The 12781-nt window shown below is 36.9% G+C and overlaps 1 protein-coding gene across 2 annotated transcripts in view; it reads left to right on the forward strand.

Annotated features, from left to right (window-relative positions):
- The window catches only part of CSMD1 (CUB and Sushi multiple domains 1), a 1835848-nt gene that overhangs the window by 1288114 nt on the left and 534953 nt on the right, over nt 1–12781 (forward strand). For both annotated transcript variants that reach the window (XM_044760557.2, XM_070499942.1), the window contains 2 exons: nt 993–1117; nt 12139–12260. In XM_044760557.2, the coding sequence (XP_044616492.1) occupies nt 993–1117; nt 12139–12260 (247 nt within the window). The remainder of the gene's footprint in view (nt 1–992; nt 1118–12138; nt 12261–12781) is intronic.

Genomic DNA, 12781 nt, shown 5'->3' on the forward strand with positions numbered 1-12781 from the left:
TGTATGCCTCTCGCATTTTCTTATGCACTTGTTAAATTGTTATTCTGCAACAATGTTCTCTTACTTCCTACCACCTTAGAGCTTCATGTTTTCAGAGGATGCTCTGAAGCCAAAGCCATTTTTCATCTAACTCTAGGCTGGATGGATTGCTGTTTTCTAAAGCAAATGATTCTTTTCTTGTAGGCTGTGTTTCTGAAATATAATATCACTGACCTCCTTCTGAATAGAATTAATGTTTGTGAGAGTAGTATAGATTCTTGACTGAGATATTCTTTTCCTCTTCATTGGGAGCAATTTTTTAAAATTTTGTTGTGATAAGAAGACTTACATGAGAACTATCTTCTTAACACATTTTAAGTGGACTACATTGTTGACTACAGGTTACAATGTTGTACATCAGATCCTTAAAGCTGATTCATCTTATTACTGAAACTTTATGCCTGTTGATTAATAATGCTCCTTTTCCCCTCCCCCCAGCCCCTGATACCACCGTTCCAGTCCTTGACATTACGAATTTGACTCTTTCAGATTCCACGTGTCCGTGGAATCACACAGCACTTGCCTTCCTTGCACTGAGACACTGTCTTAACCTGGGTTTTTCAGTCCTTGTTTTTATGCAGTATTTACTCACACAGAATGACATCCAACTTGGTCTTGTTTTCAGGGTACATAGTTCTGCGTAAGTGTGCTCACTTAAGCCACAACACACGGTCAGGTCACCATTGTTGTTACCTCTGCTTTAAAGAGGATAAGTGAAGGTTCATGTATTTATTTAGCTATGAAGCAGGCAGAAATGAAATTTGAGCCTGGGTCTTGTGACTCTATAACCTGCGCTACACTGCAGGGTTGTAGCTATGAATTGTCGCTAATGAATTGCTTAATGTTTGACGTTGTTTTGACAGCTCAACACAGTAGCAGCACTGTGATGATTTGTTTTTTTAAGAAGTCTTCCATGAATAATTCGGGTTGTTTTCTGTTTTGTAATTGCTTAGGGTTGGTGCAAATGTACAGTTCTCCTGTGAGGACAATTACGTGCTCCAGGGATCCAAGAGCATCACCTGTCAGAGAGTCACGGAGACCCTGGCCGCGTGGAGCGACCATCGGCCCATTTGCAGAGGTAAGGTGGGCACAATGGAGTCATCGCCCGGTTTCTCTCCTTCATCAGAGTTGGCATCTCTTTATGAATACACAGTGAGATTTAAGTGCAAACCATTGTGCAGAGACCGGGCAGAACTCAGTAATAATGTATGTTTTCATAGTGATATGGGTAAAAAGAAATATTTCCTTGAAATTTGTTGGGAGGCAAACATTTACAAGGATATTTGTGGTTTTTAAATTTCAAGAAACGTATGACTGCATCTAATCATTCAAACTCACACACACATACTCAGTATAACTTGGTGTCCATCTCCCCCTCTCTATATACATATGCACACAGAATTGCATATGTCTGAAAATATGTTACATAACCAGACCCTTTGGAAAACTTTGTGCACACCCCTACAAATCTAAAAATCCTCACCTTTCAATGCTTATGAGGTTGAATTCTTGAGTTTTGATGGTTTCAGTGTGAAAAGGAGTTTGTTAACATGATTCCACGTCATTATCAACAAATTATTTTAAACTAATCTCTTACATCGTTAGCAGAACAAAATATTGCATTATCATCATCTTCTTCAAAAAGGTCAAAGCATTGATTTGTCACTTCTATAAAGTATGTGAACCATCCTACCAGAACTGTGGAAACCATAGCAAGCCCAGCAGAAAATTGTTATGGCTGTATTAGTATGGAAAAATTAATAAAATTAAAAGAAACTAGATTTTTCTCTCCCTTTTTTTTCTTTGCATTTTGGCCATAAAATCATTTATGCAAATTGCTACTTTTGAAGAAAGGGAAAAAAAGCACTAAGTTGACCAAGGAATAAAAAGGAAAGTTTCATATATAAAAATATCTTATCCCTCCTTATAGTCTTTTTAAGGTGAATGAACTCATAAAATTTTATTTTAAACAGAGTTAGTTAGAGCCTGAGAAATGAAGTAGTTACCAGATGTATTGCTAGCTTTGTCTAAGATAAAAACACTATATTGCAGGATTTACTATATTGTACCCCTTAACTATAACCACTCGTACGTTTCACATGTAGGAAACAGTGTTGTAAAGTCTGTCTGCATCCTGAGGGCAGAGCGGGTGTGTGATCTTGCTGCAGGGGCTGTTTCCTGTGAACCCAAAACCCTTTGCAGAGAAGCCCAATATCTGATCAAGGAAACGAGAATGAATGTGTCCGTCTGCTTTTTATCACTAGTCTGCTTTGTACATCATCTAAAACTAAAAAGTGACATTATTAGGATTTCAAAGGAACCCTAGAAAAGTTGATTTTCCTGCCAAGCGGTGGTGATGTATAATGGCCCCAGTCATAGTCATAGATGGGGACTAAGACACAAGTATTATTTTCCCCTAAGCAAAAAAAAAAAATATATGCTTTTATTCTTTAATGTTTTTCTTGTTCTTCTATATCAGAAATATATGTCATTATTTTCATAGTCCAAACTAGACAAAACTAGTAAATATGCATCCATTTTAAATTGATATTTTAGAGTAACATAAAGGAAAAACGTGTGTAGGATATTATTTCATCCTTATTTATCAATCTGTAACTTTTCCTTTTTTGCCTTGGATCCCATTTTACACTCAAAACTCGTGCTAAGTATCCAGGCTCCAATTTATAACCCGAATTGGTATCACACACTCAGAGGTGTTTGTCTCCTCACCATTCAGGTAAAGGTGGAGCAGTGTCCTCCGTCCCCCTTGCCACCAACCACTCGCCCTCAGAGATATTTAGGAGTGTTCCAACTTCCTGTCCTCACAGATTCCCACGTCCTACTTGGTCTCATTTTAGAAGGGAAAGGCTCTCCCACAGGACCTTTGTTTGTTGTTTGGTTTGCTTGGTTTGGTTTTCCGTGAAAGTCTCACCACCACGGTCCCACGTGCACCTCTCTCTTTCACATCCAAGCGAAGAGCGCTCAACTTTATTCAGCTCCTCTTTTCTCCTCTCGGCTGATGATCCAGATGTTCTGCTTAAATTAGATATACCTTCATTTCCATAGAGGAATTCTTTAGTTCTTGTTCAACTTATTACTTTCAACTTTCTGAAATAATGACATATAGTAGATGGAAATAATTCTAAAGAAAGCATTTTCATAGAAGATGTATGTATCAAATCTACATCCTTAACTAGAACAGACTGTGTCTGGGGAACTATAACAGACAATATTTTTTAAAACTTAAAGTTTAAAGAAATATATATTTTCATATATTTGGAGTAGTGAAGCATTAAACAAAAGACAAATTTAAATAGAAAGTCCTGAAATTTCCTGAATAGGAGGATTTGAGATATACTGTTTAGAATTAGATGATAAAAATTAGATGACAGAAATCCAAACCCAAAAGAAGCTTATACCAAATGGAAGTGGATTTCTCTCTCATGAAAATGTTCAGAATTAGGTAGCACAGGATGAGGATGGCAGCTCTGTTTCAGGGATGAAAATTTTCTCAAAACTCACCCTGTCCTACCTGTGGTCAGACCCCCACCCTCATGGTCCAATTTGGGTATACAAATCTCAAGCGATAGGATGGAGGAAGGCTAGAAGAAACAGGGAGAGGTGTTGCACCTGTATCCTAAGGAGCGTTCCCAGAAACCATCACATGCATTTCTGCTCAATCCCATTGGCCCAAATCCAGTCAAATGTTCTAACCTTGCTGTGAGACTTAGAAATCAGTTTTTAGTCTGGGTGGTCAAATATACAGCAAATAATTATATTTCTGTGGAAGAAAAGGAGAATAGATATTAAGGGAAAATGGCAGTCTCTGTCAAGGGGTGTACTATGTAAGAAAGAGAGATGGAATAAATGTCACAATTTTTTTGCTTCCCTATGTCATCTGCAGCTTTCTATGAGTGAGGAGGGCAAATGAGTTAGGAAATCACTCAGCCCTCTCTTACGTCCTTGGCATTTGTTTATCAGTGTAGGACTTTAGTTGTAAGCAATATGGACGAATAAAATGGTGGAAGTGTGTGTACATGAATACTCCAATTTCTGGGCTGGAAAAGATTCATCTGTAATTATCATGGTTAAGTAAGAAACCTGTCCTCCACTTCCACAGTCAACTCCCTTTTCCTATCCTGTGCTGTCCCTCTAGGCACATGGCCCTCTTACCAGGAGGCATCTTCCTTCTTCAAAGCCAGCAGGAACATCCCTCCCTCTAGTCTGGAAGACAGAGTCCTACAGACCATCAAGAAATCACCATGTAACATGACCGAACCAATTGCTTGTAGAGATGAATGGCCAAATGCGTTAACTCATCTGTAGGCTGATCCAGCATATTTAATTTTATAGTATCTGGTAGTTAGATTTAAAAAGTAGAAGAAACTGGTGAAATTAATTTTAATAACATTTTATTTAACCCGATATATTGAAAATATTACATTTTAACATAGAGCCAATATGAAGATGTTAAGAAGATGTTTTACATTCTTTCTCTCTCTCTCTCCTGTGTCTTGGAAACCCAGTGTGCATTGTATACTTATAGCATATCTCAGCTCAGAGAAGCCACATTTCAAGTGCTCAGGAGGTATATGTGGCCAGTGCCTACCATAGTGGACAGCACAGCTCTAGATGTTTAGCTCAGCCCACAGTCCTAGTTTTCTTCCCATCTGTGGAAAGCAATCAACACCCTTGTAGGTGTGAAGGGAAGAAAGGAAATCAGTGAGTCATAACCTGTCTCCTGGCTGGTGTCCCTCACTGTAGAACATACTTTGTTCAGTTAAAATCTGAAAGTTTCTCAGTTTGGCAACATTTAGAAACCCTGAAGCTGTCATCATTCTTTCTTTAAATAGTGTTTCCATTTGCTTTTAATGATTGATTCATCAATTAGAGAAGAGCTGGAAAAAAACATTTTTTAAAAGTGGAGCTTTTATAACTATTTCTATAAAAAGATAGCTTTAGATATCTAAAATGTAAGGGAAATGGATAACATGAAACTTCGCAGTATTTCAATGCTACCCAAAACAGAGTATGGGAATATTTAGTTAGCTGTCAATAACTAGGAATGCTTACTAAGTTACCAATAGGTTCTATACACCAAGTGCAATTTTCTGAGTTCATTTTCCACTTCATGCTATCACCATAATAAATTGCACGTAAGAAGAGAATGTCATGGCTTGGGTTTTTCCTGATTCACTCTGAGCCTTTAAAGGAGCCCTTATATTGATCATCTCAGCTGAATTCTTAATTCCATCATTTATCAAATACAAAATATGCCTTTGGTGTGAGCATTGCACACATTATGAGATGTCGGATCAGTAAATTAAGAAAGGACTGGTCTTCAAGGCTCCATCCTCATGAAGTGGTCTCTAACTCTTGCATAATTATTGTGCCTTCTCTACAGAGGGCATATCCGATGGGAGCGTTTGATTGCAGAAAGTCAGTAGTGATCTTTCACATCTGGACACTGGTGTCATTAGCCAATACTTTCACTAGCTAGTTAGCTGTGAGGACGAGGGAACATTACCTTTTTCTTCCTGTTACCAAACAGCTGAATGGTTGTCATAGCTCAGTAATTATACAAGTGATTTTGTTTGAAATTATGCTTACTTCATTTAGGGATATGAAAACAACTATTATGATTTTTTACAGGGTAAAATATTATGAGCTGTTTAAAACTGTGTAAGCATCTTTAACTGGCAGGGGATTTTTAAAATAAGCCAACAAAAAAGAAAAGAAGAAGATACAGTTTTGTATTTTTAAGTGAAATATACCAGCTGGCATTTCATTCCATCAGTCTTTAGGGGGGATTTATATAGAGAATTCCTTTAATGCTGGTGCTCTTTGATCTGTGGAATTAATATTTTCAGTTCCTCTCTGAGTTGAAAGGGCACCTAAGAAAAGTGAAGACGTAGTTGCAATGGTAACTGTGGTTACGCGGAAACCAGTTAGAGGCAGCAAGGGTCACAGAATAAAGTTGTTACTACATTGGGATTCCAGGTTAGGTCAGCCAAGAATTACCCTTAGCTTAGTAACTTGTCATTTACCAAAAACTTTTACTGCTTAATTTTTTTATATCCATGTTGTCTGTCCATGCAGAAATGATCTTTCAAATAGTAATGAAAAGACCATTTATACCTAAAAGATGATTCTTCAGTCTTCCAGATTAAAGGTCCAGAGTCAATTTTAAGATGATATTTTATATATTGCTTATTTTCTCAGGAAGCCATTATCTCAGATATTTAAAGAAACATACACACTCTTAACTTTTATTTTAATTCCAGTGAATTTGGAAAAATTTCTGTTGTTGCTTCTAGGCTTATACAGTTTGATACTTTTTACTTGAAGTTCACTTGGGAGAAAAATGGGTTTTTCTCTTTATCTTTTATTAAGTTATTGGAAATAATAAAGCTTTGCATTTTTACAGTACTCTCAAATTCCATTGACATAGAATGACCTGGAAGCTCATGTGAATTCGGTGCTAATTATCCTCCTAGAATACACCAAAGATGTTTCTGACTTAGCTTCCGTGCATTTGTTTTCCTTCCACTAGAACCCTTCTCTCCCAGATGTTTACGCAGCTCTCCATCCAACACTGTCCATCAGTTGTTATCTCAGCCAAAGTCCTTCCATGACCGCCTGTCTTCCATAGCAAATCCCTTCTGGATATTCTCCAAACTCTCCCTTTGCCTTTCTGTAAAGCTCATGTCCTCCTGACATTAGGTGTCCTCATGTTTATTTGTTAATTGCTTGATGAAGGCAAAGAACTTAATTTTGTTCTCTCTCTGCTGGATCTTCAATGCCTAAATCAGTTCCCAACTTGTAAAAGCATTTAGTGTATATTTTTTAATACATAGGCTATGACCTATTGGGCAGTGTGCTGAATGCTTACACTCTTTACTTCAACCCTTACAGCAATCATAGATGAAGCTATGATGATTATACTGATTGAATAAACTGAGAAGCTTAAATTGAGGTAATTTGAGATTAGACATCTAGTAACTGCATAAACGAGGCCTGGAACCCAAGCGTGATTAATAGAAGGAAGCTGTTAGCCTCTGTGACATACCTTGTCCATTTTGGTTGACAATCTGGATATAGACATAAAATCTGCAGTGGATAAAAATGCTTTCTCCTAAAAACATGCAAGAAATAGACTGTCCAACATAATTACTAATTTGCTTGAACAAAGCTTGAGATGTGAGTCCAGATACCTTATTAATTTAAATTTAGTCAATTAGAATATTCTTCTCTTTAATTAATTTGATTAATTAATAGTTACTATCGAATGCTATAGATTTCTGGAACTGAATTTACATAAATAGATACATTATTATAATATTACATAAGATAAATTATGTGAAAGAAATATGTTTTATACTTAACAAATATTCATTGATTAAATAATCAATGGTATATATTGGCGTTCAAAATTAGTTGTTTTCTCCCTTCCCACTTTCCCTCTTGGTACATTATATTTCAATTATCACTTAGTGAATTATCATTTTATTTTAAAAACATAGGCTATAAATAAAATTTGAGCTTACAAATTTGAATCACCGTCACATGAGTAATATTAGCTGTATATTAGGTCACAGTTATTATGAAAGACCATTTATTCAACATAATTAAGCATTTAAGTGTATCTTAATTTATATTAGGTGTTATATTTCCAGGAAGATTTTGACAAAGCAAAAGACCTTAGCGGACTAGAAAGTGGTGTTCGATTATAATATATAAACATGCACATATACATTTCAATTAGGGAAATATATTCATATTTTGCTCTAGAAACTTGCTTGACACTAGTATATTTTAATTCATTATGTTGGTCAATTAAATACTTTGTAGGCTAGTTGAATACATGTTTAGTATTCAACTGTTGGAGAAGAAGCTCCCTCATCTCCAAGGATGCTGTGAAATTGCTCAGTTGTAATCAGAATGGGTTTGCGAAGGTTTCTACTTGTCTAAGAAGCTACACAATCCACAGCTAGTGTGGAGTGAGGAGCCATCAAAAAGTCCATGAGAGGAAGGAGACAGGCAAGCTGATAGAGCTGCAGGTTTCTAACCTTCTGAGTCAGATCGTAGCATTACTTTATGAATCCCCAGAACATCAGTCAAGTTTGTATTTAACTATAGCACAAAAACAGCTGGCAAAGCAACATAGATGTGGTCTGTAGATAAACGGATACCAAACATTCTTTAGAAGGTTCTGCATGCATTGCCCCATTCTCTCACCACCCATTGTTTTCTCCTTTCTTAAAGGCTGACTCCTCCTCCCCATTCTAACTGAACATGAGCTCAGGGCAAATGGCAGAAACACCCTAAGTGATCGTTTCCATGGCTCCTGGGTCTATTCCCACTCATGCATTTGGTGCATTTCAATGGAGTTCTTAGTCTTGGTTCATCTCTAGTCTCTCAGGCTATTCTGTGTTCTTCTTTAGCTCTTTTCATTCTTCCAAAAGATTGGATTTTTAAGAAATTTAGCAAATAGTGGACAAGACAGAAATTACCCTTCTGATGCTTGAAGCTGATGAAGGAGAAAGATATGGGTGTGACAGAGGAAGTGATGTGGTTTACTCTACTCTCTCTGCTCTAAAATTCAGAGAAATTGCAGTTTAATATAACACTTTCAGCACAGAATGACAGAATAGAAAAAAATCCCGGGTAATAGATTGTCTGCAGGAGATCTAGAAAACAATGTTCAGTCTGTGCTTCAGCCACCATGTGGAGCTGGATAATAGGGCATAGAAATTGTACTAACTCAAGATACATTATTATTATTTGATGAAGACTATACATAAATGATTGAACTTTGAGTAGTTGCCAGTGGAAAATCTGAGAATTATCTGTGACTAGCAGGAAAGCCTTGATACAGGAAAGCACTTCCCAATGAATCATAATTGGTGTGTTGGTGGTAGGATCATCAGATGATGAAGAAGCAGATGATTAGGATGGGGATGATTTAGGAGGGCAAAGATTGAGGTACTAGCTAACGTTTTTGACAATTTCCTAAGAAGGAGGATTAGGATTAAATAATTATAGTTAGATCATATTATTTAAGGTTGTTGTACCTACTCAAAAACTATAGTCAGCGGAACATAGGGACACATTCTGAGAAAGGCACCATTAGGCAATTTCGTCGTTGTGCAAACATCATAGAGCGTACCTACACAAGCATAGGTAGTATAGCCTACTACACTCCTAGGCTATATTAACTCATCTTACGGGACCACCATCATATATGCAGTCCATTGTTGACCAAAACATTGTTATGTGGCACGTGACTGTACAACAAGTATTTATGGGGGAAACTATCAAATGTCAGGAATTATTCTAATTGTTGAGGCTTTACAGTAAGCAAAACAGAAAATAATCTCTGCCCTGAATTTTCCCACATATTTTATTTCAGCTGATTATTTTCATGGTTTGATTAAAAGTGTGGGTGGGGGCTGGCCCTATGGCTGAATCATTAAGTTCATGCACTCCACTTCAGCAGGCACCAGATAGTATCCCAAGCAAGGACCTAGCATCACTCGTCAAGCCATGCTGAGGCGGCATCCCATATAGCACAACCAGAAGGCCCTACAACTAGAATATACAACTATGTACTGGGGGGCTTTGGGGAGAAGGAAAAAAAATCAGAGGAAGATTGTCAACAGATCTTAGCTCAGGGCCCATCTTTAAAAAAAAATAAAAGTGTGGGTAAAAACAAGTTAAAAAATTAATTTATTAGAAAAGTGCATTGCAAAGATAGAAATATATTTCTAAGAAAAAAGAAAAAAATTATTTTATGAATTAATTTGACAACTTTAGCTGAGAAATATCTAAGTTAGGACTAGATTCATAACTTGATCTGTGAAACACAGTACTATGTATGCATGAAAATGTGGAAAATATGCTAGTCTCCTATAAATATTTTACTAAAAGTTATCTCACTGAAAAAAAATAACTGAAAATTTCCCCAAGCAATGTGTAAGATGAATTTCGTGGAGAGCGAGTAACTGATTTTAATAAGTTGTGTTAGGGGTCGAGCTTCAAAGCAGACCACAGGACACAAGGCCATTGACAGAGGGTCAGACTTGGTGAACTCTTCAGCAGAGTGATGGCTGGGGCTAATGGTTGGATGAGGACAAATTGTCAGTGGGAACGTGACAGTTTAGTTCCCAACTGCACAAATTCTTCCGATGTATGTTTTTCAAACTTTGAAATATTAGACTGGCACTTTGATACTATTAATTCAAAATTAACTCAACAAATATTTATTGAGGAAAACTACATTATGTTTGTATCAGCTACTCAGTATTAAATTTAACAAAGGATGAACATGTAACTTAAAGATATTATAACTCAGATTTTATTGATGATAACTTTCCTTCTAAGATTTCCTAATTAAGGCTGTTAATGTTAGAGTGCTTCAAGAATATTTCAGATGCAAAGTTCCTGATCCTCTGGGAGAACACGTTCCTAAAAATAGACTCATCAGAGAGTGAAGTATCTGAGTATAGAGGGTAGGTGTTTGCGTGCAGTTCTCCATCTGATGACCTTGTGAGCCATGGCACACTACTGAGTTTTGAAAACCAGATCATCTTTTATCCATCTTCATTTAAGAAATGTTCATTTGAAAAGTAAATGCCAATATTTTAAAAGTTGATTTTTCATATTTTTTGTTAATCAGTGTGGAGTAGATTAATTTTTAGTTGATTATTTTCATAGTAAGTTAGTATCAAACAACAGAAAGTTGTCTAAAGTCATTTGTCACATTTTCATACATCCACGATAGACATCGGATGTGATGCTGAAGATATTCAGATCAGTAAGAGGAGGATGCTGCTCCCAAGGTCAAGGAGTTGGCAAGCTCGTAGGAAAGAGAGATCTATAAATTAATAGTTACATAGATTAGAGAAATATTGTTAGGGATAAGCCTACTTTATATTATTGCTATGTCAGTATAAATGGAAAAGAGAAATATATATTCCTGGAGGTAGCTAGGAATAGATGGTTAGATGATTTTTCCTGACTTTCCCCCAAGATGACCCTTGGAAGCCAGAATCCTGTTCTATTTGGTTTTGTAGCTGAATCTCCTAGAACGATGCCTGATGTGTAGTGAGTGCTCAGTCAACAAAAAGAGCAAAGGAAGGAAGGGTCACGATTAGGATTAATCCTTCATGCATGACAGTTTAATCAGTTGGTGTGATATGATGTCTTAGGAAAATGAACCATAGCTTCTTTCATATTAGTTCTTACTTGTGAAATTAGTTTCTTCTGCTCTTTTCTCAAACCCAGTTTAAATTATTAATGTGAAGACTAGAGTTCAGGCTGACATTTGATTTCCAAAAATTGTCTATTGATTTGAAAAAAGACTAACTCCTTTCTCAAAGAGGAGGTCAGCCGACATATTTTCATATCCCAAATTTACCCATATCTATTGGGTCATGTTATTTCTATGATTGGTTTGGTCTTTCAATTTTAAGGTATTTTCTTTTTCTTTTTAGAGTGACTGTTTCTATTTTCTTTCTTTAAATTGTCAACTATATTTTAAGTTCCTATTTGCATTGTGCCATAGAGAAGTTGGTACGGTTTGTTGTAGAATAGAATCTAATGCCTGAAAGATCATCTGTTCCCACATCCTCATTTAAGGAGGAAAGGAGGAAGCCGTGGGAGTTGGAATTACTTATTCAAGGTCAGATAGTGTAGGGCAGAGTTGAGATGTTAACTCTGGTCTCCTGAGTTCCACCACACTGTGCTTTTCACTTGCATCTGTGTGCAACCAAAGGTGCGTACAGACTCCTTTTGAGTCAGAATGGGACTGGAAATGGACTGACTTGATTTGACATTTTCCATGGTGCTATCATCAGTTAGGCCATTCTGTGAGTGGTAGTGCCTTGAGCAATACAATATAATGAAGAGTTCCAGTGCAGCATTGCAGCTACCAGACAACGGTCCCAAAGGCTGGGCAAAATGCACTTGCCAGCTTGAGCCCATGAATCATTTCTTATCATGGTCAGTAAATAGCTAACTTGAAGTTCCATGTACGTATTATTTCTTCACCACACAGATGAAATGCTACAGAAAATAACATCATCTCTGTATTTCTAGCTAGAACATGTGGATCGAATCTGCGCGGGCCCAGTGGAGTCATCACCTCTCCTAATTATCCAGTCCAGTATGAAGACAACGCACACTGTGTGTGGGTCATTACCACAATGGATCCAGACAAGGTAAGGCTTTCCTCCCCACCTCCATAGAGCTAATACAGTCAATACTCTGACACAGCCAACTATTTAAGATGAATAACCTGGTGAGTGTTATGTACCTTTGCATTTTGCTGTTTAAATTGAAAAGCTCATGCTGCATTACATGTCTATAAATTCCCATAAAATTGGAAAGCTAGTCTCAGATTCAATTATAAAGTGGCAATTCTCAGTGTGGTCGCCTCCTACTGGTTGTGGAAGATGTGTCCATGTTCTTGTTCATGTCCAAGTTATGTCCGGCTCTACCACTTAGAAACTTTATGGATGTGGACAGGTGGATTGTCTTTCCTGAGCCTCAGATTCCTCATCTGTAAAAGATATAATCCTGCACTGACTTTTGAGGGTGATTGTGAAGACTACATAAATACATGTGTGCCTAAGTAAGTGCAATATCATTTTCTACTATGAGCTATTGGCATGAGCAGTGGTAATGTAAACAAGCAGAAGATAAATAGAATAAAACATTAATAATTTAATAACTATTTACA

The sequence above is a fragment of the Equus asinus genome, chromosome 27 (assembly GCF_041296235.1).
Source record: "Equus asinus isolate D_3611 breed Donkey chromosome 27, EquAss-T2T_v2, whole genome shotgun sequence".
Taxonomy (NCBI): domain Eukaryota; kingdom Metazoa; phylum Chordata; class Mammalia; order Perissodactyla; family Equidae; genus Equus; species Equus asinus.